The sequence below is a fragment of the Melozone crissalis genome, unplaced genomic scaffold (genome assembly GCF_028551555.1).
Source record: "Melozone crissalis strain CALT ecotype California unplaced genomic scaffold, PUWL_Pcris_2 ptg000016l_1, whole genome shotgun sequence".
NCBI classification, from domain to species: domain Eukaryota; kingdom Metazoa; phylum Chordata; class Aves; order Passeriformes; family Passerellidae; genus Melozone; species Melozone crissalis.
This window is the reverse complement of record NW_026535794.1, coordinates 6,868,186-6,895,940: the sequence shown is the minus strand read 5'-3', so window position 1 is coordinate 6,895,940 and position 27,755 is coordinate 6,868,186. Positions and strand designations below refer to the sequence as shown.

Sequence of the window (27,755 nt, the reverse complement as noted above, 5' to 3'; positions counted from 1 at the left end):
GAGACCCCAGAACTATTATAAATGAATCATGATTGCAGTAGGAAAGAGGAACCCTTGGACCCAGACCTAGAAATATTATTAAAATGAATTTTAAAAAATCAAACCAGAAGAACAGATGACTCTAGGAAGATTTATAGTATCAGGACTTGGAATTAATCTTATCCCATTTTTATAATTAATGGCATTTGAAGCTGGTTCTGAAATTTTTTTTGACCTGTCTGAGACTTGGGTGCAGAATGGTTAAATTTGTTCAGTAAGAGAGAAGACATGGAGGGAAGAATAAAAATACTTATTTCCCAGCAGATGTAGCCAAAACCTTTCATGTTTTAGTAGCACTCCCAACAGTGGGCATTTTCATGTGATTTTTAAACCTTTAGTTCTGGGGAGGGGAATAAACAGTGGGAGACAGTTCCTGAGAGAGGGAGATCCTCCTTCAGCAAATCATCTCAACCCAGTACACAAAGCTGAGCAATTAACCTCATGCTAAATGGGTGTCTGTGGTAATCACCAAGGCCTGGATTTATCCCACCTAACTTTAGAAACCTTCCTGAGCTGCTTAAGCTGGGAGTGCAGTAGCTCCAGTTGTGTCTGAGGAGTTTGAGGGGGTGAATTTGAGGAATTTGAGAGGAGTTGAGAAATTGAGAGGAGTTTGCAGGGGATGATGCAGATCCAGGGGGCTGAGGAGCCTCTGGGCCTCACTGGGAAGGAAGGATTTGGCTCCAGGTGCTGCTTTTCTGATCCAGGCACCATCAGGTGCCCAAAGCTGGAGCTGCTGGGCTGTCACACACCACAGAGCAGCTCTGCCAGCCTCTCCCCTGCATGGGGAGGTGTTCCTGAGTTTGAAGGTTATGATGAGAGATGCAGCTGATAAGAGATCAAAGCTGTGCCTGAAGATTACTGTGTGCTGCATGAAACGGCAAAGGAGCAATTTGATTTCTCACAATGCAGTTCACTGTTCTGTACTTTGGCCTTGTGTTTGTTTGGATGGTGTAACCTTCAAGCAGTGAGTGGTAAATGATAACTCTCCTCTAGTGTGACATTAGGAACCATGATAGAAGTGCAGAGAGGTTGTAAATTCAGCACCAAACCTGTTTGCCCTGTTTGCACCTTTCTGTATTTTGAAGTGGAGTGTGGTACATTGGGCATTATGTGGCTGTATCCCTTTTTTTTTATCGTTTCTTCTTCCTCTGATGCATAAAACACTGTGAAAATAGCACTACTCTGCAAACACAAGCATTCCTGTGCTACCCCATCTCCTGGTTTCCCCTTTCCCAGCATGAGAGGAGCCCAGGGCAGGAGGTGCTGGCTCCAGACTGGAGAGGTCCCTTTGGGGGCAAAACAAGGCTGGGGCTTCCTCTGCTCACAAGAAGTGACAAAGGCAGAACCTGCCTAAAAATGGTCCTTTCCATATGATTGTGTAGTGAGCCACTGTCCTCCAAAGAACTTCCAAGCCAAGAAATTTCCCTGAATGTTCTTAACAAGAGGAAAAGTCAGCCAGGAGGCAGTCAGAGACTTGTGTGAGTGAATCCTGGTAAAACTGCAGACAGAGCACACAGAAGGGAGTCTGGGCTGTATTCATTTTGCACGGTCCTTGCTGCTCCAGCATTTTGGAGAGATGTAATGTACAGCTGGGACTCTCTTCCAGCCCTGGATAAAAGGGAGAAAGCAGATTGTTCCTGCAGCTACTCACTTGTTAAACAGTAGCACTTCCCTGCAAAGCTATTCATGCTGTTTCTTAGCCAAAATGTAGTAAACTCCAAAACAGGGCTGTTAACTTGTTCAGAGTGAGAGAGAGAGGCTGTTACATCACCCCCTGTGCTGGCAAGGAGCCTGGGAACCAGGATGTGTGTGTGCAGCAGCTCCTTGGGCTTGGCTCTCTCCAAAAAAACCCCATACTACCCAGAAAAGCTCCATAATCTGCTGGGTGAGTCAAGAGATTGAAATCTGATGAGGAGAACAGAAAAGTGTTCTTTGAGTCTGAGGGGGACAAAAACCAAAAAAAACCAACAACCCCCCCACCAAAAAAAAAAAACCACCAAAAAAAAAAAAAAAAGGAAAAAAAGAAAAAAAACCCAACAAGCCAACAAGCCAAAAAAAAAAAAAAACAAAACCCCACCAAAAAACCCAAACAAAATGAAAGTACAGGCTGGGGGAAAAAAGTAATCCAGTTTTCCAGTGTACCAGAACTCCTTATTTCAGTATTTGTGTGGTTTAAGGCAGTGTATGAGAGTGCCAGGACATTGCTGTGATTCACACCACAGTAAACTGATCACCAAAATTAGAGCCCCAAAGGCTGTCATTTAGCAGGGACAAAGCTCTGGCAGTGCTGGTGTGTCCAGGCTCCTCTTAAATGCATTAATAGCAGCTCTCCTGGGAGGTGATTTTGTTCCCTAAGAGATCCCAGGAGCTGTAACAAGCTATCCTTATTTAATCCTTTTTCCTGTGGGAGCTGTTGCTATCCATGTGAAAATGTGTTTAAATTTGAAATATTTCTCCAATAGTGGGCACATAACTAATTAGTTGCAAACCTAGTAAAGTAATCACTCTGTGATCAACCCTAAAACAATTCCAAAAATACTGCTGGGAAAATGTTTGGAGCCCACTTGATTTGCTTTCAGTCTCCTTTGACAGAGCATGATGGTGCCTCCACTGAATCAAATGAAATATAAGTTCACAGGAGAATTATTTAATATGATTGGAAAGTCCATAGTGAGGATTAGTGAGACATACAGAATAAACGAACCTGAAGTTTACAAAAACAGAAAGCTTCAGCTATATCACACTACTTTTTAATCACAGCTCCCCTTTATTAATATTCTGTTTCCTCACTTCACTTTCTCCCCATTAGTCATATCTTTTGCATCCCATTTGGTGGTTTTCTCCCATTTTAGTATTTAGAATATGCAAAAACATTTTGCTATCCCTTTTATATTGGTTAATTTTTTGGTGTTATTTTTTTTTAAAGCCATTTACTGATTTTAAAAGAAAATATGTTCAACACAACCTTCTGAAACACTGGTGTCCTCACATATTTCTGTTCTGGTTGCAGTGTCCAGATTTGTGCAATCAATCTTTCAATGCAGAGAAGGTTTTTTTGCATAAAGATGATTTTTTCTGCCCTAAGGAAAAGTGTGTCTGTGTCAACTCGTGGCTTTTTCTGCAGCTACAGAAATAATTTAATCAACTATCTATGGGTTCACTCAGTGGAGGATTTATTTTAATGACATAAAATCCTACAATTCCTGTTCCTCCTAGGCCTAGATCAAAAGGAGGAAGGCGAGGTGGAAAGGATGAATAGCCAGAATGCTGAGTCCAATCAATTCCCAGCTGCTTTGACAGCTCTCATAAGGCTATAAGTAGCTAAGGCAATTAAAACTAGAGCATCTCAGGGGCTTTTTTAAGATACTCATTGGTACTGAAATGATGACCCCAGCACCCTGAAGAGACAGAGTTAGTAGCTTAACCCTAAATTACTTTTATCACCCTAAATCCTGCACTACGCATGGTATAAAAAGGCTAAACCTAAGGATCTGGCCTGGTGTGTCTGTATAAATAGATATCTTTTGGTTAAGTGCCATGTCTGTATAAATAGGTATCTTTTGGTTTAGTACCATGATGTAAGAGGGTGCTGGAATGACAGCCTCATTTTACCCATTGAACTGATTTCTCATGGCATGGTTTATCTGGAATTTTAGACTTGTTAATTTAATAAGCATCCTGTTACTCTGCTTAGAATATCAGAACTTCTGGTAGGAGTAGCCTCCATCAGTGATTAGAAGCCAGATGCCTGCCCTGTGATTTAATAAAAAGCTGCAGTTCCATGCAGGGTCATCACTGACAGTTTCTTCCCAGCTGTATCTGGACAGTTTTGGAGCACTAAAATTATTCACCATCAGGGCTGTTTATTCACAAAGCAGTAGGGATTATGGAGCAAAGCTTTCCCATGAGAATGGAGGAGAGAGAAACAGCTTTGAACCTGTTTGGTTGCACCTTTCCTGCTTCTGGATTGGACTAGAGGGAAAGTGACATAAGAATAAGGAAAAAATTATATGGAAGGGAACTCTTAGAATTCCTTGCCATCTTCATCTCTCTTAACCCAGTTTTGTCTATATTTAATTTTTAGATACACTGTGTTTAATGGCCAACAGAGCTTTAAAGAACGTGAAAGGCCGGTTGATACCACCAGGAAATTTTCTGTGTAAAGCAGTCAAATTCCTTTCTCACTTCCTCACAACATTCCCCAATCCCTTTCTCTGACTGCATGAAATAAACTGGTGAAATTGGAAGAAATAAAAGCGAACATCCCAAAAAGGACTCACTGCTTCTTTTTCCCAGCTTTCACATTTTATAGTGTCACTACCTGCTTGTGCAAGAGGAAAGCAATACAGCTCCTTAAAAATGCAGCTGGTTGTTGTGGTTTGGTTGTTTTTTTTTTTTCTTTTAAGATTACAATCAAGCAAGTTTGGCCATTTGAAAGTCAGCTGCATGGGCTGCTGAGTCAGAGGAGGACTAGATACCATCTTGGCAGCAGCCTGGAAAAATGTTTCCATTGTGCTGGTGAAATGAATGCAAAATATTTATTCTTTGAGCTTGTTCACAACAGCAGCTCAGTTCTCAGCTGGAACTGAGGGTGGGGCCATGTGGAAGGCATTTATAGGAAGACAATAATGATTTGTACAGGGCCCAAGGTGTACATAATCTTATTTTATGATTAACAAAGGACAAGGCTCCAGCCATATGGAACTCATAAGCTGAAGTGTAAACCAGTGAAGTAATCAACAGAGAATGAAAGAGAAAAAGTAATGGAGGCAGAAGGTTAGCAAAAGAAAGGGAGGGAGCAGAATTCAGGAGGGGAGGGATTACTTGAGTCTTTTTGCATGTTTAGGGTTACAGTAAAATGCCAGTGCTAAGGTTAATACCTTGGACTTTTGAAATTTTGATCTATCATATTTTTTCACTTCCAACTGCACAAATCAGGTCACCTGTGGTATGTAGAGAATCTTCTTCCTTGTACCTCTGAACAGAAAGTTACCAATTGCTGTTTTGTGGTATATGAGCACATATGATTCAAGCAGAAAAATAAACATGCTTTTTGCCCTGGGGACCTTATTGTCCAAGAGCCTGATCTGGCAAAACAGGCCAGGCAAATTCTAAAACTGTAAGAAAGCCTTGGCTTAAGCAGGGTGGTTCCCAAACACGACTTCCAGTGCATGTGTAGCCATAACAGAGGTGGCAGTGACAGAAGGCACTGAGGAAAGGTAACCTGAAGGTTACAGCACTGGGTTTGGCTGGGCTTGCTGTGTTTTTAGGTTGCTGAATTTCAGGTGCTGCTTTGTTCTGGCTGATGTCAGTGTGGGGATGGCCTTGATCCAGGAAAACACTTAAAAGTGTGGTTGGATTTAAGCACAGTGGTAGCTCTGTTGGAGTCAACAGTACTGGAGCGCTTAAAGCTCTGTGTGTGTGTGTCAAGGCACTTTGCTGGATCAGGGTCTTTGTGCAATTTTTATGGCCTATTAAAATATTGTAAAATGACAACAGCAGGTAATGAATATGAGAAAGGAAGCTGAAGGACAGAGGATAAAAAAAGAGTTGAGGAGAGGAGAGGAGAGGAGAGGAGAGGAGAGGAGAGGAGAGGAGAGGAGAGGAGAGGAGAGGAGAGGAGAGGAGAGGAGAGATCTTGGTGACAATGGGAAATTGCTGCTGAGTGAGTGGCAGGGAGAGCAGCAGCTGGAAGGTTGCTCTCTGCCTGCTGTTGTGTGTCTGGCATTTCTGTGGGTGTCAGGATTGTATTTACTTGGGAACATTCATGGTGTGTCCTACCTTGGGATGGAGCTCCTTGTGTACATGGGAACAGCTCCTGATGCAGACAGGGTTTATGAGAGAGGACACCTGAGCCCTGTCCCACCCTTTCCTTTAAGGCTGCCAGAAACAAAAGCAAATCCCAGCAGACATCCTGCACACAGGAACAGGACACTGCCAAAGCTGATCTCTTGGCTGTATTCATTGTGAGGAACACAGAATCATTCAGGCTGGAAAAGACCTCTGACATCATTGATCTTTCACTGATCACTGGTGCCACATCCAGTCAGTTCTTGAACACCTCCAGGGATGGTGGCTCTGCCACCTCCTTGGGCCTCCATTCCAATGTTTAACAACCATTACCATGAAGAAATTCCTCCTGATGTCTAAACTGAACCTCCCCCCATGCCCCTTGAGGCTCTGGCCTCTTGTCCTGTCACTGTTTCCCAGGAGCAGAACCTGGCCCCAGCTGGCTGCACCCTCCTGGCAGGAGCTGTGGGGAGTGAGGAGGTCTCACTGAGCCTCCTTTTCTCCAGGCTGAGCCCCCCTGAGCTCCCTCAGCTGCTGCAAACAGAATTCACTCCCCAGACCTTTCTCCAGCTCCATTGCCCTTCTCTGGATGTGCTCCAGCCCCTCAATGTCTTTCTTCTTGTGAAGGGCTCAGAACTGGACACAGCACCTGAGGTGTGACCTCACCTGGGCTGACTACAGAGGGACAATCATTTCTCTCATTGCTGGCACACAATTCTTCATACAAAATCATTGCCACAGAAAGTCAGAAAGTGCCCAACTTGCTTTCCTTTTCCCATGAGGGCATGGCTGTGGTACAATATGAGCTGGTCATTAAGCAGTTGCTTCCATCATCAAAGATTTTATGGGTACAGAGGTTACACTATGAAGAAGTAGATGGGTTTTTTTTTTTTCCTCATGCCCTCCAGGATTTGGCTGTTGCTATTTCAGGGGAAAAAATAATGGAATTGAATGAATGTTTTAGTTGAAGAGTCATTAAGGAAAGCAAGAGTTTGAAGAGGAGAAAAATAGTGCCAGTAGTTGATCAGAGACCCCTGACTGCAACCATCTGCCCCATCAGAGATCACTTGTGCAGCCCTAAGTCACTTGGTCTCCCAGTGCCTCAGTTTCCCATTTATAAAAAAAAATGGGACTACACTGCTCTAAGTCAGAAATGTTACAGTGATAAATGCATTAAAAAGTTCTACATAACTCAGATATTTTTTGAACAGGAGCTGCAAGTGGTTTAAGATAAGCTAAGCATAGATAGAATCTGTTGTGTTTAAAGTTTGTAGCAACAGGCTTTCATGCTGCAGGCTGTACTGTGGCCAGGAAGCTCTCCTGTGTTCAGAGCACATCAAGATTTACACAAAAGATCTCTGTGAAGTCAGCTGCTCTTCTGAGCCCCAGGGAGGCATGTCAAGAAATAATTTCAGCTCTTCTCAGACATTTCACTACAGACTCAATCTGCATCTCAGGTTAGGTGCAGTGACCCCAGCATTTGCCATTTCCACACTGAAAGCACCCAGTGCCCATGAATGAGCCTTTGTATCTGCATTTCTAGCAGCTCTGCAGGGAGATGAGCATGGGGCTGGCTGGCTGGCGGTGTATCCCTTAGTGTGGAAATAATTCCAATTTTTTTTTTCAATTCCACTTCCTGGAATACAGGGAAAAGCCTCAGCACTATTTGCAGGTCCCTTTATGATCTTGTTTGTAGCCCTGAAACATTGAGCTCCTGTGCTTGATGGGCTTCTTGCTCAGCACAGGCCTTGTTTCAGTCCTTCCAGGGGGTGTCAAACCACTGAGTGCAGTCTGGTTTCACTGCACCTGGAATTTGGCAAGGATGCAGTTAAGGGGCTGTGAAAAGGGAAAACAAGCATGGCAGAAGGAAGGAATCCATTGTGTGAGCTGTCATTGCAGATTTCTTTTGTGTATAACAATAAAAAAAAAAAAGGAAGCAGCACACAAAAACAAGGCCTGGAGTGATCAGTAGTACATCTGGAATGACTTCAGGAAGAGGGTCAGGTTCCTCAAGCTATGCACATTCAGTGCCATCTGAAAAACAGCTTTTAGTCAAAAATTAATTTACTTGGAGATCACAGGCCAACTGTAGTGTCTGTGCTGAAGGAGGTTTATGAATATATTGGTTTGTTTGTGCCTAATAGCAGCTCCTGTGAGATAAGAGGCTCACAAGCCTGAGTGGGGCCCCTGGTAGCACCCATGCCTCCAGTTTGTCACCTCTGGGGTGGGCTCGAAATCTAATGCAAACACACAAACCCCAGGTGCTACCAGGAAGTTCTCCTCAGTGCTCAAAGTCCTCCTAGAGCTGCAGGGAAAAAAGACATTGTTATCTTTGCCTGCCTCTTTGAGAGAGCTCCCAAAAGCTCCTTGCGGAGCCCTCCTGGGATCCTCATGTGCTGAGCCCAGCAGAAAGGGGCCACCTGCAGCAGCTGCTCCTTTTCTGTTCAGCTGCACTTGCTGCACCTCGTGGCACACAGGAGGTGTTTGTTCAGCCCAGGTCTCTGCCAATTTCTTGAAGGTTTATTGAGGTTGTGGGTGACTCAGCTCTGAGCTGAAGGTTGTCTGAGTTTCTCAGAAAAGCACCTTTGTAACTCTGCCCTACATCTGATGCCCTGGTTTGACAGATCTGATTTCAGCCTTTCGGAAGTGCTGATGGTTGTGGGAAGGGCAGGCTGGGAGAGCTGGGGCTGCTCAGGATGGACAGGACAGAGCTTCAGAGAGACCTGAGAGCACCTTCAAGTGCCTTAAGGGGCTACAAAAAGCTGGAGAGAGACTCTTCACAATGGCATGTAGTGATTGGATAATGGGAGATGGTCTTGAGCTGAAGGAGGGAACGTTTAAAATAAATTTTAGGAATAATTTTTTTACTGTAAGAGTGGTGAGGCACTGGGCTTGAAGCTGTGGATTCCCCATCTCTGAAAGTGTTCAAGGATGGGGCTCTGAGCCAACCTGGTCTAGTGGAAAGTGTCCCTGACCAGGGCAGGGGTTGGAATAAAATGATCTTTAAGGTCCCTTCTGACCCAAACCATTCTGTGATTCTAAAATTACATTTTGATGATAGACTGTGACAGTGTTCACAGGGGTCTGAGATGAGGGAAGAGATGAGGATCTGACTCCATGTTTCAGAAGGTTTGATTTGTTATTTTATGATATATATTACATTAAAACTATACTAAAAGAATAGAAGAAAGGATTTCATCAGAAGGCTGGCTAAGAATAGAAGAAGAAGGAATGAATACAAAGGTTTGTGTGTCGGACAGAGAGTCTGAGCCAGCTGACTGTGCTTGGCCATTAATTAGAAACAACCACATGAGACCAATCACAGATGCACCTGTTGCATTCCACAGCAGCAGATAATCATTGTTTACATTTTTTTCTTGAGGCTTCTCAGCTTCTCAGGAGAAAAAATCCTAAGGAAAGGATTTTTCAGAAAATATCATGGCTACAATAGACTACAATTCTGTTCTAGAATTTTGTGATGTTTACTCAAGCCTTAAGTGTAGTATCACCTAATTTCAGACTTTTTTAGGGGAAACATGTTTCATTTTAAGTTTAAAAAATATCACTGAAAGCTGGTGCAATAAGTGTTCACTCAGTGAAGTCACTACCCATGACTGAGCTTTGAAATATAACACTGAGCTGAAGAAAGCAAAATGGTAGATAGTAAATGTGTTTATTTAAATCAGATTTGGCTCTGAGTATTTTTTTTTCATTTGTTATTCTCAGTGGCCTCGGTTCTGCAGATTACTCATCAGTACTCTGGCCTCAATCCAGCTAAAGTACTTAAGTAAGTGCATAACTTTAACTAACATGAATAATCCTGTATTCAATGCCAGCAAATGCAGACACACATCCATGTGGGCTCACTTTCTTCTTTCCCATTCACTTGAAATTAGTGAATGTTTACCTGTGTTCTACCATTAGTAGTATCTTAATGTTCTGTTTGCTTTTTTTTTTTAATGTATATTTTTCACAGGAAAATATCTACTGTAATCATGATTAGTACCTGATTGCTGCAGCTCTCTCCAGCAATAATTCCCTCTTGCTCTCAACTGAGCCCCTGAGTGTGATGAGAGGTTGGTTCTATTTCAAAGAACCCAAGGAGCACTCCAGCCTATGTGTAAAAACAGCTGAAGTGTGTCTTTTTGATCATATACAATAATAAATATTTAAGACAAGAACACTTAAAAATTCTGGAAGAGATTAAAACTGAGTGGCATCCCTGTGTTTGCAGTCAGGTAGAACACTTGTAACATCTGTATCCATAACAAACTCAGGTTAGCTCCTAACAAGCACTTGACTTCTTTGAAAGTTCTTCAAAAGGACAGAATTTAAATTGTGTGGCTGTTTGATTAATAATGTGTCACACTGATAATTGTGATTTGGACTCCACCTATACCCAACATGAGTAATCTGAGGAAGGAATGTTGGCCACAAGGGCTTGTCTAGAGAATGCCTCTGATATTCTTGACTCCAAACTCCACCTTATCTGAGTAGCAGAGTGATACAGGATCAGACACAGCCACAGATTAGAGGTTATGTAAACAAATCCTGCCTCTTTCCTACTCCTGCCTTGATTTCTCTCTAGGAGTTTAGCTTGGGATCTTGTCTATTCCTTCATATTTGACTTTCTTTGAAGTTTATTTTTCAGAAGTGCTTAACTCTTCTCTCACTGGGACCATTTTTCTTTGCCTTGAACTGAGGAGCTGGAGGACACTGTGTGCAACACAGGTTCTTTGTTTCTGCTGCTAGATCAAAGGAAGTTCTGCAAATCTGTTCTGTTTCGCAATTAAGTCAGGAACAAAACTCACTGGGATTAAACTTCAAGTTCATTTCCATGCAGAAATATTTAGGAAGGGCTCACCACTAAAAATGTGAAATCTCTCTGCACCTTTGTTCCATTTATCTCCAGGGTAAGCAGATTCCAACACTCAGTATTGCAGTGAGGATTTAGTAGAAATGAAGATTGTCCATTTTTCATCCATTGTCATCTTTCCTCATGCAGCATGCACTCCATTTTTCTTTTTCTTTTTTTTTTTCTTTTTTTCCCCATTGGTTTGTTTTTGAGGGTTTTTGTTTGGTTTGGTTTGGTTTTTGTTTTGTTTTGGGGTTTTTTTGTTTTTATTTTTTATTTTTGTTATTTATTTAGGATTTGGCTAAAATTGCTTGTTGTTACATTTATGTTATCCATTTGACCTACCAAAATCTCCAACTGCTTATCAGTAATAATTAACTCTGTAAAGTAATTAATATCATAGCTGTTATGTGGGAGGACACCTGTGGCAGGACGCTGGTTGCTAGTTATAAAATGTAAAAGCAATATACACTTGTTCTGTATTTCATGCCACAAGGGACCTGTATTTCCCAAGGGTCCTGTATTTCAGGACCACTGAGAGAGTCATATTCTGATCAGATTGGGATGAAGTAAAAAAATCCTTCCAGGGTAGAGTTCTTATCCAGTGGCAAGCTCTGCCTGAGCTGTTTTTAAATGAAATCATTAGAGTTTCTTCAGCCTCACTGTACATACAGGAAAAATATTTAGAATCAAATATATTTATATTTATATTTATATTTATATTTATATTTATATTTATATTTATATTTATATTGTGCTCCCTCACTTTCATACCTGCTGTGGGACAGTTGTGTCCCCAGTTTATCAGCTTAGGGACAGAGCACCCAGCTGAACCCAGAAAGGACTCACTGGGGGACATTGTCAGTGCCAGGCTGGTTTATGGGGCTTGGTTACTTTGTTCTAAATAAATGGTAAAATCTGAGCTGCCACCGCCTTCATTTCCACATGCTAGGCACAGATGTGATTATAGCATTTGGTATTTCAAAAGCCTTTTAAGACTAAAGCAATTTTTATCACTTTCCTTCTGGATATGGGAAATAAAAGCTCCAATCCAGTATTTTGTATGGGGCATCCCCTTCCTTACTGCTTTGTTTGGTGCTTGGAGCAGTTTCCTTGGAATAAATGGTGGAAATTACAGTTCCTGCCCAGCTGCCCTGGTCACCCCGAGGTTTCTGAGGTTTTGGAGGTGAGACCAGAGCTGTGTCCTCAGACACCCTCAGGGACTGCCACCCTGCAGCCTTGGCAGCACACAGGTGGCACCTTCAGATCCACAAGGGATCCAGGCTTGGATCCTGACCTCAGCCTCAGTGATCCCAGTGCTCCAAACCCACCATATCAGTTACCACACTCCAGCAAAAAACAAGTAGCAGTTTAATTTACAGTTTAACCAGCAGATTAAACCTGGGGTTTTTTTCTTTTTCCTGGTAACTTGTCCTTTTCCACTTTACAACCCAGGTTAAATTAAAGCAAAAATAAGCAGGAAGTGTTCTAAATTAATTTCACACAGATTGCAAGAGAATAAACATATTTGTGACATACATTTGGGAAAAACTGCAAGTTGTTCTTTGACAGCTCATCAGGAGAAGAGTTGCTAACTACTTCAGTTGTGCAGAACTGTAATTGTAGTAGGGAGCAGTGGCAAATGGTGGGAAAATTACCATTCCTAGTTTACTCTTGCATTCAAAATGGCTTTGCCTTTATTTGCATTTAGATGGGAATTCCTTCTGTTGCTCTTCAATCCATTAGGTTTTATAAGGTAAGTGGCCTTTTTTTTTTTCCAAAGTGCTGGGAAGGGCACTCAGTTTTACTGCTGAGCTGTGCAGGTGCCACCCCAGCATATCCATATTAAAGCCATCAGGAAAGAGAAAAGCAGCCTTGAATTTACCTGGAAATGCCTATTTTTAAATAAAGCACAGGTAATATTTTTGTGGCAATGCCTGAGTAAGTCTGCTCCACACAGACTTGTGATTTGCAGCACAATTACTTTTATTCCTACACAGTCTCCAAAAACTAATATGTAATCTTTATCACATACTATACATTACTCAGACAATATTTGTTTCAGAATATTTCTATTTCAGAATTAAGGCTACTTTTTTGAAGGGAGGGGAAAAAGAAAATTTACATTTATATAGATGGTTTGTAAACTGGGTTTTGTACATAACATACATATAAAGAATTCTCATTGAATTACCATACTAAGACTGTATGTATTTTTTTAAACATTGGACAAAAATATAAACTAAAAAAAAACAAGCTTGGAAGGGACATTAAAAATTCATTTCCCCCCACCAACACAATCAACTATATGGAAATAATAATAAACAAATGGGGGGGTTTTAAATCCATTGCTAAAAACATCCTGTGATGGAGATTTTAGAGGTTTTTTTAGCAAAACGTGCTGGTGCTTCACTTCTGTTACACTCAGAAACTTCTCCCAAAGTCCAACCTAAGAATTCTTTAAAGGCTAAGTAGATAACTTCTCATCCCATAACCAGTGGACCCAGAAGAGTTAATCACTTTTCTTCTTGCAAAAACATACCATGTCTGGAGACTGTTGAGGTATTTTACTTCAGTCTTCTTTTTCTGGTGTTGTGGTTTTTTGGGGTTTTTTGGGGGTGGGTTGTTTGTTTCTTTGGGTTTTTTTTTTTTTTTTTAGTTTGGTTTATTTGGGGAGGGGGGTTGTTGTTTTTGTGGGGTTTTTATTTGAGTTTTTTTCCCCTTTGTAGATGAGGAAACTGGGAAGTTTTCAAGTCCTTCCTTACAGGTCATGTTTTCTGAATGTGTAGATCATTGCTGTTACCTTTTTTTTAGACTCTTTTAGTTCATTCTTGAGTTTAATCCCTAAAACTGAATGCAGTATCCCAGCTGGCATCTAACCAGGGAATGTGTAGCACAGATGCTCCATGTCTTACCTATAACACATTTGTAAATAGTGTGATTTTTTTTTTTCTTATTTTCCAAGAAACTGACATTGTAGTCTCACATTTAGCTTCACTCCCAAGTTTTTGCTTGCCTGACTGCTGGAAGTCCATCCTTTCCCACTTTATTTTTGCATTTGATTATTGTATAACACACTCCACTTACCCATATCAAAGTGCATCCTGTTTTTCAAAGCACTGCAGCAATTCTCAAGATTATTTCAAGTTCTAGGGCTGTCCCTAAAACAGCAGCTTCTTTTACCATTGAGTCACTTTGAGTCATTTGAAAATGTGGTCAGGTTATTCATTATTTCTTCCTTGAGTCATCAGTGGAAACACAGAGTGATGATAGACAGAACACAGACCTCTGTGGAACCTCTCTGAAACCCTTCCAGTGAGATAAAGAAATCTTATTGCCTTCTTGAGAATATTCTGGTGACCTTTAGCAGTTGTTTCCCCCAGACAATCTGGGTGAATCATTAGAGAGGCTGAGAGAGCTTTGGCTTTGGTTGCACACCTTGACTGTTGTTGCTGATCCTTCTTTCCTGTATCTGCTTAAAATGTGTCTTACACATCTCAGAAATCCAACTTACGCCAAAGAGTGTAAGGCAAGATGGCAGGAAATTATATAAAAAATTATTTTCTGCTGATGTGAATTGTTTTTCACATCCCTGAACCACCCCTATGGCTTAAATACTTGGCATGTTCTTCCAAAAAGGATGGGATTCCTTCAGTAGGACACAGGACTGAAAGGACTCCCAGATTATCAGAAAAAAGAAATGTAGATTATCAAATAAGCTTTAATGTATTCATTCTGAGTGCATCTATAATTTACAGGACTGATTTTACTTCCACAGAGTATTAGTCACTCCTCACTCCCTTTACCCTAGGAAGCAAAAGAAAACAGCCAGAGACAAAGTAAGCAGTTACCTATTAAAATTTACATTCCAGCCTTCCCAGAAATCCTTTACATCTGCTTTTTGTGACTTTTGCCGTTGAATTTTTTTCTTTCTGTCTACAAAGATTGATGCCACTGCTGTACTAAGGTCATGTTGTAGGTCCATATTTTTGGCATAAATAATTTTCCTGTAAAAATGTGGCAAAGAAAAAATGTACTCAGGCAGTTTTGGGTTTGGGCATATTTCTCTTCTAAGCTTTTCTCTCTAGCATTTGTGTCACCTGGCAATATTTAGGGTACAAGTGTGCACTGTTCTGTCACAGTGGTGTCTCAAACAGTTAAACTGGGTTACCTGACACAATCTGAGAGTAAACTTTTGAAGCATAATTTGGATAAATTCCTTGGTTATAGTTTAGGGAAACCTTCTGTGGCAAATAAACAAATAGCCACAAAAACAGGTAGGAAATGTTACAAGATTTAATATCACCCTCTTGGAAATTACAGCTCCTTTTCAATAAATATTTTTTCTTTAGCCAGTAATCCTACTGTAAAATGACAGAAGGAGTTTTTAGAGAGACAATACTGCTAAAAATACCTTTTAATTTGTCTAATCCTGTCCACAATGAACAGGATGGTGTTTTGACCATGGTTTAGGCTGACTTAAGAGTGGGTTGTTCCCAGAAGGTGTGGTCCCACTGTCCCTCCTGCCCTGAACAATTCCTGTGCCAGTGCTGATACAACTAAACAGTGACTTGGATCAGGAGCTGATCTGGATAAAGCCCAATCTTTTCTTTTAGTCCCTTTGGTTTTCAGCTGCATCAGTTTCCTGTTCTGACTCACTGTGTTGCCCACAAGCCAAGAGGAGCCAGAATGCAAAGCGAGGAGCAAAGGGAACGCCATGATCAGCAGCTTGTTCCAAAATTGGTTTAAACAAATCCTGAGGCTGCAGGCACATTCAAGGATGGGGTTTCAGCCTTTAGTTCTCCATTTCCTTTGGGTTTCTTTTTTGAGCAGTGTGGATGGCACATGTTTCCTTTACAAATCTCTGTTGTATATTAAATTACTGCCTTTTTATTATCCTGAGTTTCTCATCGTACTCTTGGTGTGGATGTAGGTTCTGCCACTGTAAAACCCTGATCTTGCAGTGAGATCTGGGGTTTGTAGCATGAAATAGGCTTAACTGACTTCTTATAAACATCTCGTGTTCTGTGGCACTGAAATTCAATGCACACCTTTCAAGTCTCAGTGTCACTTCCAGCTACAAAAACCTTGGAGTTGTATTTCCTCATGGCTGATGCTTACTAGATAATTATGGGGAGTAAATTAAAATGAAAAGAAACAAAATCATGGCAGTTATTTCCAATCAGATAAGTCATCTCCTTCTCTGCCTTTGATTAAGAAAAGATGTTATAAACTCTTATCAGTATCAAGGTACACGATAAAGAAGATAAATAATTTAGAGCTTTTAAAGCTACCTCCCAGAAGTAATTAAAAGCTTCCAAAGCATTTTGATTAGTAGGCTGAAAATATCATAAATTAATATGAACTGCTTTGCTATCTTGTGTGACTGGTCAGTTAGAACATTTACAGAAATCCTAGAAACATCTTAAAAATACACCTGTGAATGAAATATTTTGGAGGGTTTTTTTCAAAGGACCTTTACAGTAAAGAAGAACTGGCTATTGTTCACTTCCTCCTATATCCTTAAAAGTGTCCTTAGAAAGACGTAGCTTGGGAATAGAAAAAAGCTGTCACCAGCAGTTTGTTTCCTTGCTTGAAGCTTCGCTGGACTTGAGAAATTATGAGACAGCTTTCTGTTTTTCCATAAATTTTGTCTCTCTCTCCCATCATAGTTTTATTCTCATTATCTTTAATCTTTCCCTGTTCTATGCACATTGCTGTGCTGTGCTGGGTCTATCCAACCTCCCTCCTTGAAGGGCTTGCTGAACTTTTGAAGCCTGAGCTTCCCCTTGGGACCAGCAGGTTTAAAATATTCCTTGACGACTCCTGTGACTCCTTTGGAGCTCCATCCATGTGTGTCAGCTGCCATTGCCAAAGCAATAATCCCTTTATCCCCTTCTCCAGCATCCATCCGTGTCCGAACCGCTCCTGCTGGGCTTCCTAAGCAGCCAGCGGGGACCTGCGCATTTCAGCTAAAGCTTTACCACACCTCACCGCCAAAATAAATGTAAATGACGGATCTATTTCGAATATTTCCTCATTTCCTCGCTTCTGCTGTAGCCTGGCTCGGGGTTGTGATGCAGTAAATCCATTCCCTGTAAACTGCAGCGTCCCGCGGTGCGAGCCCGTCCTTGAGCCGCTGCTCCGGGCGGGCAGAGCCGCGCCGCTCACCCGGGAGACATTCGGGCTGATCCTGAATTGTAACTTAACCTGGGATTGTTTGACATGGAAACCAGCGTGCCCCTGCCCACAGGGGTACCCGGGATGGAGCAGGTGCCCCGGCATGGAGGACAGAGCGAGAATCCCGAAATAGGGAACACCCCGGGATAGCGGGTACCCCGGGATGGCGGATACCGGGAATAGAGGGGGAATCCCGACATAGAAGACATCCCGAGACAGAGCGGGTATCCCGACAGAGGACACCCCGGGATAAAGCGGGTATCTCGGGAAGGAGGGCACTGCGGAATGGCGGTACTCAGGACAGAGCGGGTATCCCGGGATAAAGGGCACCCCGGGGCCGGGATAGCGCACGGCGCACTGCGGGAGCTCCCGTCACACACAGGGGAAACCCCCTCGACACCCTGACACCCCCAGGGGCGCAGTGGAACCGTCCGCTTCCCCGCCGCTGCCTCGCAGGTGAACGCGCGGGAGCGTACCAAGCCCCACTGGCAGGGAGAGCAAAAGGTTTCCCCCAATCCACCTTCAGTCGCACCGCTCTAGTCCAGGGCAGCCCGGAGAACAACCGAGGCTGCGGAACGGGCTGCGAGAGGCGGCTGCCCCAGCAGAGCTCTCAGGGCACTAACCTCCCCCTCCTCCCCCTCCCTTTTCCGCGCGGAAGTGGTAGCTCCCTCCCCCTCCCGCCGCTGACCAACGGGCTCGACTGCAGCAAAACGGAACGTACCAACCGCTCCGCCGGGGGGAGGGGGGAGCGGCGAGGCGTGGCGGGAAGCGCCGTCCTGTGAACGGGCGCCCGGGGAGCCGCTCCCGCCGAGCGGGGAAGAGGCGGCGCCCGCAGGAGGCACGGCCGGGGAGCCGGAGCGAGCCCGGGGGGAGCCCGGCGGTTCACGGGCTGGGGGAGGGCGAGCCTCGGTTCCTCCTCCCGGTTCCTCCCCCCGCGGTGTGTGCGAGCGGCAGCGTGTGCGGAGGCCGAGGGGCAGCTGCCGCCGTCCCGCCTTCCCTCCCCTCCGCCCGCTCCGTGCCGCCACTCCCGAGCCGATGCCGCCGCGGGACCGGTGAGTCCGCGCCTGGATGCTCATCTCCTTCTCCTCTCTTCCCTCCCGCAGGCGGCGGCAGCGGCTCCGGCTCCCTTGCAGCTCCCGGCCGCCTCCGAAGGGATGCTGGAGAAACTAGAGCTCGAAGATGAAGGTAAAAATCCGCGGCGGCAGCGGGGGCCGGGGGCGGGCCGGGGACACCCACGCGGCCGGCGGGCTCCGGGCGGGGGCACGGGCGCGGGGGATCCCCGGCGGGGAGCGCGGGATGCGCCGTGCCCGGGCCGTGTCCTTGCGGGGCGGGTCGTGCCTCGCCGGCCGCGGAGCCAGCCCGGTGCCGCCGCTGCGGAGCTTTTGTGCCGGTGCCGATCCCGCTGCGGAGCCTTTGTGCCGGTGCCGATCCCGCTGCGGCGCCCTTGTGCCGGTGCCGCCGCCGGGCCGTGCCCGATCCGCCGCTGCCGCCGGCCGGGTCCCGCTCTGAGGGAGCGCAGCCTTCACGGCACCCCCTCCTCCTCCTCCTCCCCGTAAAAAACCCGTTCTCCTCGAATACGTCTGCGATACCAAATATAGACTTTGAGAGCAGCGATGGGAAGCTCTTTCAAGTGAAGCTTCCCCTCCTTATGGCAGCGCATACATCTGCTCAAAGCAGCTGTACACTGAATTTTCCTTATGTGGCTGCGCTCTGTGGTTGTTCTTTGCCGTGCTGTGAAGGGCTGCAGTTCTCACTGAGTGTGCTCTGCTTGCACAGGGCAACTCCTGGCAAGTTTTTCCCTCTCTCAGGCACTAAACGGTGCTGTGGCAAAGCATGGATGGATTTTTATTTTTCCTCCAACCTGCACGAAGCAGCCACTTCACCTATGAAAGATCCGCGCTGAGTATCTCGAGCTTTCATTTTCAGAAAGGATTAGCTTAGTGGATGCAAATGTGGACGCATGGCTTAATCCCTATGCTCAGCGTTGAGAAGTGGCTAAGACTTCATGGGATGCGTTTTTCCGTAGTTGGTAACTCCTATTGTAAAATGTAGGACAAATATTTAAGGAAAACTTTGAAAATAGCAGGCTGAGTCATTCTGGGAGAAGATCTATCTAAGCTGGTATGCTAATAAGGCAGCTTCTTGGTTACTAGCGTGCTGCCTGCAGTTGTGGGACTGGTCTGGAAAAGTAACACCTTTTATTTTAATCTTTCTCTGTGTGAGAAAAGGAAGCTCTTAACAATTGCATTCTTTGAGCTGCCTTTTTTTTTTTTTTTTTTTTTTTGAGTCCAGAGTTTGAATGGCAATGAAATGCTTGTGCCTTTGTGCATCTTGAACATGCTGAAGTATGAGTGTTTGGTGCAGGGGATCTGTTGCTGACTTGTAGGGTTTTTTTTTTCCCTCACACTGTTTAACTGTTTAACAATGTTTTTAGTTAGACATTCATGTTATGCTTATGGAGAGCTAGAAAGTTACCAATTTACCTGTTTATTTTTACATAAACCTTGCTACTGTGAGATACAGGTTCCTCAAACCTGCTGAATCATTTATAGTTAAGCCATTTAAAAATCTGTTTTAACTATCTTACAAATTTAGGTATATGAATAGGATCTCTAGGTTAAAAAAAAATCTGAAACTACAAACTTTCAGTTTAGAAATACCTTTGCACTTTTAAAAGTGTAATGTGGAGTTATGGGGAGACACTTGATAAGGGTGAAGATCTGTGTGTCTCCTAAAACCCTGCAATAAAAAAAATTCAAATTCTTTAGAAACTTTAGTATTTTAACCATTTTTTTATGTTTTTCAAGCTTCTGTTATGCTTTGTCTCCTAATTTGTTTGGCTCTAAGGTTCAGGATTTGTGGATGCTCAGGCTGGGAGGGTGAGAGGAGTTCAGGGGCCTGTCAGAAATGGCTAATAGCAAGTTTAAAGTGGGGTGTGGGTTTTGAAAGGAAGCAGTCACCTTATTATCCTTTCAGACTAAATGAGAACCTGGCTTTAGCCCTAATTTTAAAGCAAGCATAAAGGGGGTAGAGTGCTGCATTCAGAACCTGGACTGTGAGTAACAGTGAGTGTGTGAGAGTCAGACCCAGAGCTGCTGCCCAGAGTGCTCCTGTGTGAGAGGCCCCAGGGAAAGAGAATCACAGAAAGCTGAGATGCAGCTGGAAATGCAGCAGCTTTGTTGCAGTACCTGTTTTATGACCTAAATTTTTGCACTGGTTGCTGTTGTTGTATTTGTGCTAATATTGGGGGTGGGAGAGTAAAAGACATCTGAAATGTTCACTTTGTTGTTGGGTAGCAGGTGGCGAGTGCTCAGAAATTGAGAAACACCTCTGAAGTCTTGATAAGGTTTCATTAAGTGGCTGTAGCCAAACTGTAACTGATGATCTTTTGTCAAACTTGAAGTTTCTCTGCTGAGGCTTAAAATTGTGGGTTGAATGAGAAATTTGAAACTTGTTTTAGAGCTGCTTTCCTCACTGCCTCTACTTTGGAGTAGTTGCTCTTGTGAGCTTTCCAGTTCTGTATCCATCAACAGTTGCTAACTATCTTGTGTATCAAATTATGCAGCAGTTCTGTCCAAACAGGGAGCTTAATGAAAAGAGCTGAAAAATGAGGCTCAATGTGTGTGCTGAATGCCATCCAGTATGTGAAGTGGATCTGTTAGTCCCTCTCCTCAAAGGTTACCCAAATGAGAATGTGAAAGCACAGAAGGCATTCATTTAATTTGGATTCTAATTAGGAGGGTGAATTGAAAAAAAATGGTGCTAGAAAGATTTATGATTTATGTAGTACTGTAATGGAATATGCAGGGTCTGGCCTGATGGTGTGACTTCTAAATAAAACAGTGGTGTCAAGTGAAGAGCAATTTTAATTTTCATTATGTAAAAAGAATGTATATGAGCTATTTTGTACCTAATTAGCATGGACAGTGTTAGATAGGATGCTATTGTGGCAGAGACAAGTGCTGGTCATGTTTTCAGCCTGAAACATCTTCATATATCTGGCTGAACTCTCTAAGATCAGTGTAACTTCTTACTGGGGGTCACTGGTTCTGTCTGGAACTGGCTTCACAATGTTGCTTTGGTGATGTGTAAATCTAGATGTCAGTGAGGTGATGTTAAACAGCACCAGGGCTCCACAGCTGGAACAGCTGGAGGCTCACTGTGTGCACAGAGGAGAAGGGCTGCACAGGCCAGGGATATTTATTTTATTTAGGGCTCCCTTCCTCCAAGCAGCAGTCAGAGCAGGAGAGGAAAAACTCCCGTGTAAGAAGCCCAGAGTCTCTTTTCAACTGAAAAATGCTCAGCTGAAAAATAAACAGAAAATTTTGAGTAGTGACCTCATCCTGCTCAGTATTCCTTTAGATGGGAATGACCTACCTACATTTCCTTAAAAATGTGAGAGCTACCTGTTGTTGGGTGTGCAGTTTTTCATTGTAGCCTAAAATACAGTGCTGAGAGGCCCCTCATGGATGTAATAAATGATCAAAAACTGGCTATCTTCATACACATTATGGATTCTCTTTTTCAGCTCTAGTCTATGTGCAATAATGTTTCTGTAGTAAGATTATTTCTATTCTGATCAGTGTCAGGAGTGGTTCTGGGTTTTTTTTTATGGATGATATGATGAGCTTGGAAAAGGACATGGAGAAATTATTCTGAAGATCTAATATAAAAAAGGACTCTAGTTAATGATTTACACTTACAAGCTTTATTTTGTTAAGCTGGAATTCCATAAATGGTTGTGTTCTAACATCTACCTGTGCTCTGAGAGGAGAAACAAGGTTAGGGTAGCAAATGGATGCCTGTCAGGTGTATGGATTCAGTGGGTATGGTTTTAGAATGTTATTTTAGAAACCAGTTTTGTTGCAATGTTGCCTCTCATCCATGTTACTCTCTTTCTTCTGCTCACCTTGAGTAATGAAGTAGTAGCTGCTGAAAGCAGAATTAACTTCTCTGTAGCATCTACAAACCCCTTTTGGAGGTGTTTTCTGCAGAGTTCATTTAGTTGCAGGCTTGTGCTGTGCCTGTGCTCAGTTCCTGGTGTGGAAAAAGGGAATTCTGCAGAGTGTGTGCAGCAGTTGCAGCTTCAGCATCATGGGACTGATGTGCTCCCTCTTGGGCTCTCTCCTTCTCTGGGTTGTTGCACAAAGCAGCTTTCAGACACTGCATAAACATTTGCACTAGAGAGGAATCTCTCCTAGCAGTGCTCTGGCCTTCATCTCCCTCTCTCTGTTACCTGCCCCTTGCTGGCTGTCTCCTGAAATAACTTCCACCAGTAATTGCATCTTCACTGCTCTTGTGTCTGGGGTCATTCCTTCCCTGCTCTGCAGGTTTCCTTACTGTGCCTTATTAAAAATAATTTCTTGAGCTCTTCCTGCCTGCCAGCCTCCCACTGTCAAGTGAATATCTGAATCAAGGTATGAAAACAGATGTCACTCTGGGGCCAGAAATAATTAAAAGAAGCTTGTAATAAAATGCATGTTAATAGGCAGGTTGGGTTTTGTTTCCTTGTTAAGGCTGAAGGATCAAGTGCTTGGGTTAGGAGGTGGTAAAGTTAAGCCATTGTTTTGCAACTGTAATTAATTTCTAATAAACATTCATTATGTGATTGTTTAAGCTGATGTTCTCTGGCGCATAGAAACTGAATTTTGCCCTCAAGATGTGCTTTGAGATACCAAGGGACATGGTGACACTGATAAGGGGATGTTTTGTATTAAATTTTATGTAGTTTAGAATCCTGAGTGAACACAGCAAGAAGTTGTTAAGCAGAGATGCTAATTGTTATTAATGGATTTCATACAGTCTTTCCTATGATGTACTTTACAAAGCTGTTAAAGAACAACATATCTGGAGTATTTGGATGTTCAGCTTTATTAGTTTATACAAGAAATCATGATTGAGTGCTGCACTGCCCTGGGCACCCTTGTCCTTTGCCTTCCAGTTGGCTGTACAGGAACACCATACGTGATTTTTTTCCCCCTCTGGAAACTTCCATCCTCAAATTTTAAAGATGAAAATTAAGTATAAAGTGATATGGAATTAAAAGTAAAAAACTTCATTGAGCAGTGCAAGGGAAGATGTTGGAAGTTTTGTCCTCAGTGAGGGCTGTCCCTGTGATCCACACATGAGTCTTTATCTTGTGCAAGTATTGCAGGGGGTTCATGCCAGCCCAGTGCCCACAGTGTCCACACAGTCCTGTTTTCCTTCTCCTACAGAGGATACAACTGCCTTATTCTTAACATGGTATTTAGCCTTACAGTGAGCAAAGCCTTACTCTGGCTTGACTAGGAAATAACCCATTTAGCAGCTAAAGTTTGCAGTCTTTCTCAGGAAGCAAAAAATTTTAAGCTTTACCCATCTGGGAAGTGATGTTTTAATACAGCAAAAAATACACAGGACATGCTTCAAAACTCTGCTTTGGGTCTAGAGGGATGCAGGAGCTTCTTGATGAGAAAGCTTTCATAAAATTTTAATGTGGTGAAAACATGTATTTTCCCTAACTTGTTTATGGAAACAAGAGGCTGGGACTTCCTAGAAAATGCTGCTTACCATGGCAGCAATTCCAGGTGATTGCTTTGGCAAAGCTGCAGGGAGGAAGTGTTGGGGCCCATTGTGTCCTGCCCAGCTGTGCCCCTGCATGGTTTGCAGACATTTATCTTCCAAGTGAAAGCCACTGTTGGCCAGCAGCTCTCCCTGAGAAACACTGGGACAATGAGGTTTTCTCTTACACCTGAATGACATTGCATGTGTGTGAGTGTCTGATGGACAAGGGCTGATTTAATCACCTTTACCAGCCACTCCTGCTGGTGCTGCCACTTGTGTGTGCTCCAGAGGAACATCAGCTCTGTGAAGAGCTTCCCTGCAGAGCCTCCCTTGTCCAGAAGCTGCCTGGTTTGATTGTGGGGCTGGTAAACAACTGCTTCATAGGAGGTTGAAGACTTAGGCCAATATCATCTCAATTTCCTGGTTTAGAGTTACTGAGTTCACAATGTCTTGTGCTTGAGCAAGGATAGACCTGGAAGATGTGACAGTGTCAGTGTGGCCTTGTAGGTGACTCCAGAATGCTGTTTGTTACTTGTCTGTGACTGCTTTGCTTTTGACTCATGGAGAAGGGTGATTACAGAGTCCTTCCCTTAAGAAACTTTCTGGGGGATGGTCTCCAATGTTCCATCCAACTGACTCCTTTAATGCCCTGCACATTCATAGCAGGACAGTACAGATGGAACAGGATGACTGTCCTGGTGCTTTGACACTTTCTGCTGTTAAATTTGGCTGATCAAGTCAGTGCTCTTGGAAAACCTCCTGCCTTGGGGCATGGCTGAGTTCTGCATGGAGGTGACTTGGTTTGAGCTGAAGTAATGCCAGTGTGACAGGAATGACAGCAGAATATTTGCATCAGTTGGCTCAATCTAACTGTTACTAAACAATCTTAAATATTTCTGCTTATTAATCATCTGCAGCAGATGTGGGTGTTCTGTAAGACAGGGCTTTTAGTGAAGTGCACTGTGGTTTTGATAACTTGAGGGTGCATGGTCACAGTGTTTGGAGCCTCAGCTCATGACACTGACACCAGTTCTGCTGTTTGTTTAGCAGCTTGGTCTTTGGGTGGCAATGACCTGTCTGCAGGTACTTTGTTAGTTTGAATATTTTTAGCTTCCAGAATGTACAGCTCTATTAGCATTGCATGGGCTTGGGGAAGTAGTTGAGTTTGAAACATGAAGAAATGCACTTCAAGAGTAAGTACAGGAGTTCATGGTATTGTTTTTCAGAGCAGTTCTTGTATCTTGAAACAAAATATTCCTCTCCATGCTGAGACTGTTCGCCTTGGGTGCCTGTTGTGGTGGTTTTCCTGTAGCTCCTCTGTGAGTACAGAAGACTGACAAATGGAAAATCTGACAGTTCAGGGGAAAATCCTTCTGTGGAAGGGTTGCACTAATGGCTGGGATGAACATAAAGTCAAAGCAGTTTAATACAAGCCTGCCTATGTTAGAGCAAAGTCGAATTTGTCTTTTAGGCATCCAGCTTGGCACCTAGATGGAACTTTGTGAAGCTTAAATTACCTTGTCCTTCTGAGAGTGGACCACATCTAAAAGGTTTTTGAGTATGTTGTGGATATCTTTAAGGTAGCTTCTGAATACTGTTTGAATACAACTAAGTTAGTTTTAGGTTCTTTTCCTCCTCTGCTGATTTTTTTTTGTGGATTTTACTTTTTCAGTGAACCAGTTGGGTGATTTTACCAATTTTGACTGTGGCAGAGGTTAATGGTACTCCTACATTTTGTCTAAAAGCCATTTTCCTGTGTTATAGACCACTGGTTTTACTTGTGATGTGATTTTCTTTTTGCCTTTTTTAGGGTGCTTTTAAGTGGTATTGGTATTTTTGGTTGGTTGGGGTTTTTTACAATATTATTGTATTATTTTGCTTTTCTCTTTATATTGTGACAGGGTATTTCATTCTGACATTGGGCACTTTAAGAAACAGAACCAAAAAGGAAATTTTTTTTCCTACCAATCCCTTACACTATGGCATTCTTTTCTGCTGTTTATTTTGAATTTCTGCTGATGTAAAGACAGAGAAAAAAGATATCTGAGCTGCTGGACAAGGGAGCAAACTGAGATGGGCATAGAAAAAGGCCATTTATGAGGAAAGCATCAGGCTTTGCTCATTTAACTCAGTAAAAGGAAAACCAAGAAGGGATAACACTGTGTGTATGAAGGGATGGGAAGGGGATAAACACTGGGGAGGGAAATCAAATTAAGAACAACATTGGCACAAGAATAAATGGATATAAACTCTTCCTATAAGAGCTTTGAAACACTATTCTAACTCCCAGCATAGGTGCTGTGGATGGGTTGTGGGATAGATTTAATGCTTTGGCTCAGTTCAGGGTGGAGGGTGATCACTCACAGCCAGGGATTGTGTGGCTGCCTTTGATAGAAGTCTCTCAATGCCAGAGTGCAGAAGGTGAATGAATGCTCTGCTCTACACCAGCAGTTCATGGATCTCTCCTGCCACAGCCCTGCTTGAACTTCTCCAATATAATTTTGAGTCAGTTCCTGAAAAAAAATCAGGCAAAAAGAACCTTTCCAGAACTCCAGTGCTGTTCTGTATAGACATGAGGTCTATACAGACCTGATGTACATCAAGCTTTGGGAAGGGTTGCAGTTTATCTGTGGTATAGAGAAAAAATCAGTAATTCCTGTAAAATGGGTTCCAGAAAACTGTTTCTGAGCACATTGAATGTGTTGGATGTCACCTGCTTGAGTTACAGAGCTCTTGGTTCATTTTCTGTGTAGCTTCAAGCTACACCTGCTGTAGGTAAATCTCCTAAGTGGAACAGAGCACTCAATAGCCTATTAAAGTGCGCATACAGATTCATAAATTTTTATAAGAAATGCCAATAATAGCTGTTTAAAAGGTGTTGGCATGCCTAAGGAGGGAAGGAGAAGAAATCTGCAAGGGCAAATTAGAGAGAAATGAAAATGTAAATACCTAATTATTAAAAGCTTCAACTTTAGATGCTGTAAGTAATTAGGATTTGAGACCAGCAATTTCTTAGACTTCACAAAACTATTTCTCCAGCAAGCACAGTCCAAAGTCCTTATGGCTGAAGTCTTAAAAGAAGTATTTCTCCCTTAAAGCATTGATCCTTTGGATTTAGTCTTCAGTGGAAGATTGCCCCCAGATTAAATATTTGCCCTGTTCAGTGGGGATATGGCTGCAGCTTGTGAAGATGCTGTGTGCTCACTTTCAAAATGCTTGTTGTGTGATTAATGCTTTTAAGCTGCATGTTTAGGTTTGATCTTAAACTAATTCCTAGAAGACTTAAATGACTATTTCTTTTCTAAAAGTTTCTGCAAACTGTGTATCTAGTGGGACTTGGGCTTGTTCTAAAGAAAATTTAAATTGTTGACTAATCTTGCAGCAGAGATACAGGCTGGTTTATTCTCTCATTAATCACATACCTTAAAGTTCCCTTGAGTCCAGCTCTGCCCAGAGTGGCTGCTGACATTAATATTCAGAAATTTAATGCCATTTTTAGTTTCTTGCCTTTCGTGTCTCACAATCTCGAGGAGCAGGCCCACATTCCAGACAGGCGACATCTTAATTTAGATCTTTGTTTGGGATGCTGAGGGAAAAATGGTAGTGCCTGTTGTCAAGGGAAAATCTTGAACATGGTTTAGAAAATTCTTCAGGTCAGCTTATTCTTTGTTGTGGTGAAAATCCTAGAAGCATTAAGGTTGCAGGCTGAAGTTGCTACCTTTATTATTCACAAAACCACAGTGATGCTTTTCTCAAAGTACAGACCTTTGACCAACAGTTGGTTTAAGAGATACAGAGCTGTTTCAAAAGTATTTTTCAAAAGGATTCAGTTGGGTTTATGGTGCTGTTTACCAGTTAGGTCCTAAACAAGGCAGCTCTTGCTTGTACACAAATAAAAAAAGTTTCTCTGCCTGCCTGGACAAGGAACTTCAGAGTTACTATGATTAGCTCAGGAATGTGGAGTTTCTTAAGCTGCCCATCACTTTTTTTATCTGTCTCAAATCTCACAATAATCATTTGCTTATCCACACTGCCAGTGGGGAGGTACAGTAGAACAGAAGTGTTAACTTAGCCCAGCTATCAGGACTTAACTAACACCAATAAAGAGGAACAAAATTCAGGGCAGGGTTTTGAAGCGTGCTGTGAATGTAAGACTGCAACACAATCCAAATCTTTCATTGTTTCAAGCAACTGTTTGTATCACTTTTCTCTTCCAAGTCTTAGGTACTGCTGGAATTTGGAGACATGTAGGTATCTAAACCTCAAAACCAGCAAAGTGGATCTTTTGAAGTATTGTCAAGAACTAATAACTGTTTTGTTCTGAGCAGGATGTGGAGACACTTGTCTC

The 27,755-nt window shown here is 42.9% G+C and overlaps 1 protein-coding gene across 4 annotated transcripts in view; it reads left to right on the top strand.

Moving 5' to 3' along the window:
- The window catches only part of PRKAG2 (protein kinase AMP-activated non-catalytic subunit gamma 2), a 222,932-nt gene that overhangs the window by 156,694 nt on the left and 38,483 nt on the right, over positions 1-27,755 (top strand). For all 4 annotated transcript variants that reach the window (XM_054274314.1, XM_054274315.1, XM_054274317.1 and 1 more), the window contains one exon: positions 17,968-18,049. In XM_054274314.1, coding sequence (XP_054130289.1) covers positions 17,968-18,049 — 82 coding nt within the window. The remainder of the gene's footprint in view (positions 1-17,967; positions 18,050-27,755) is intronic.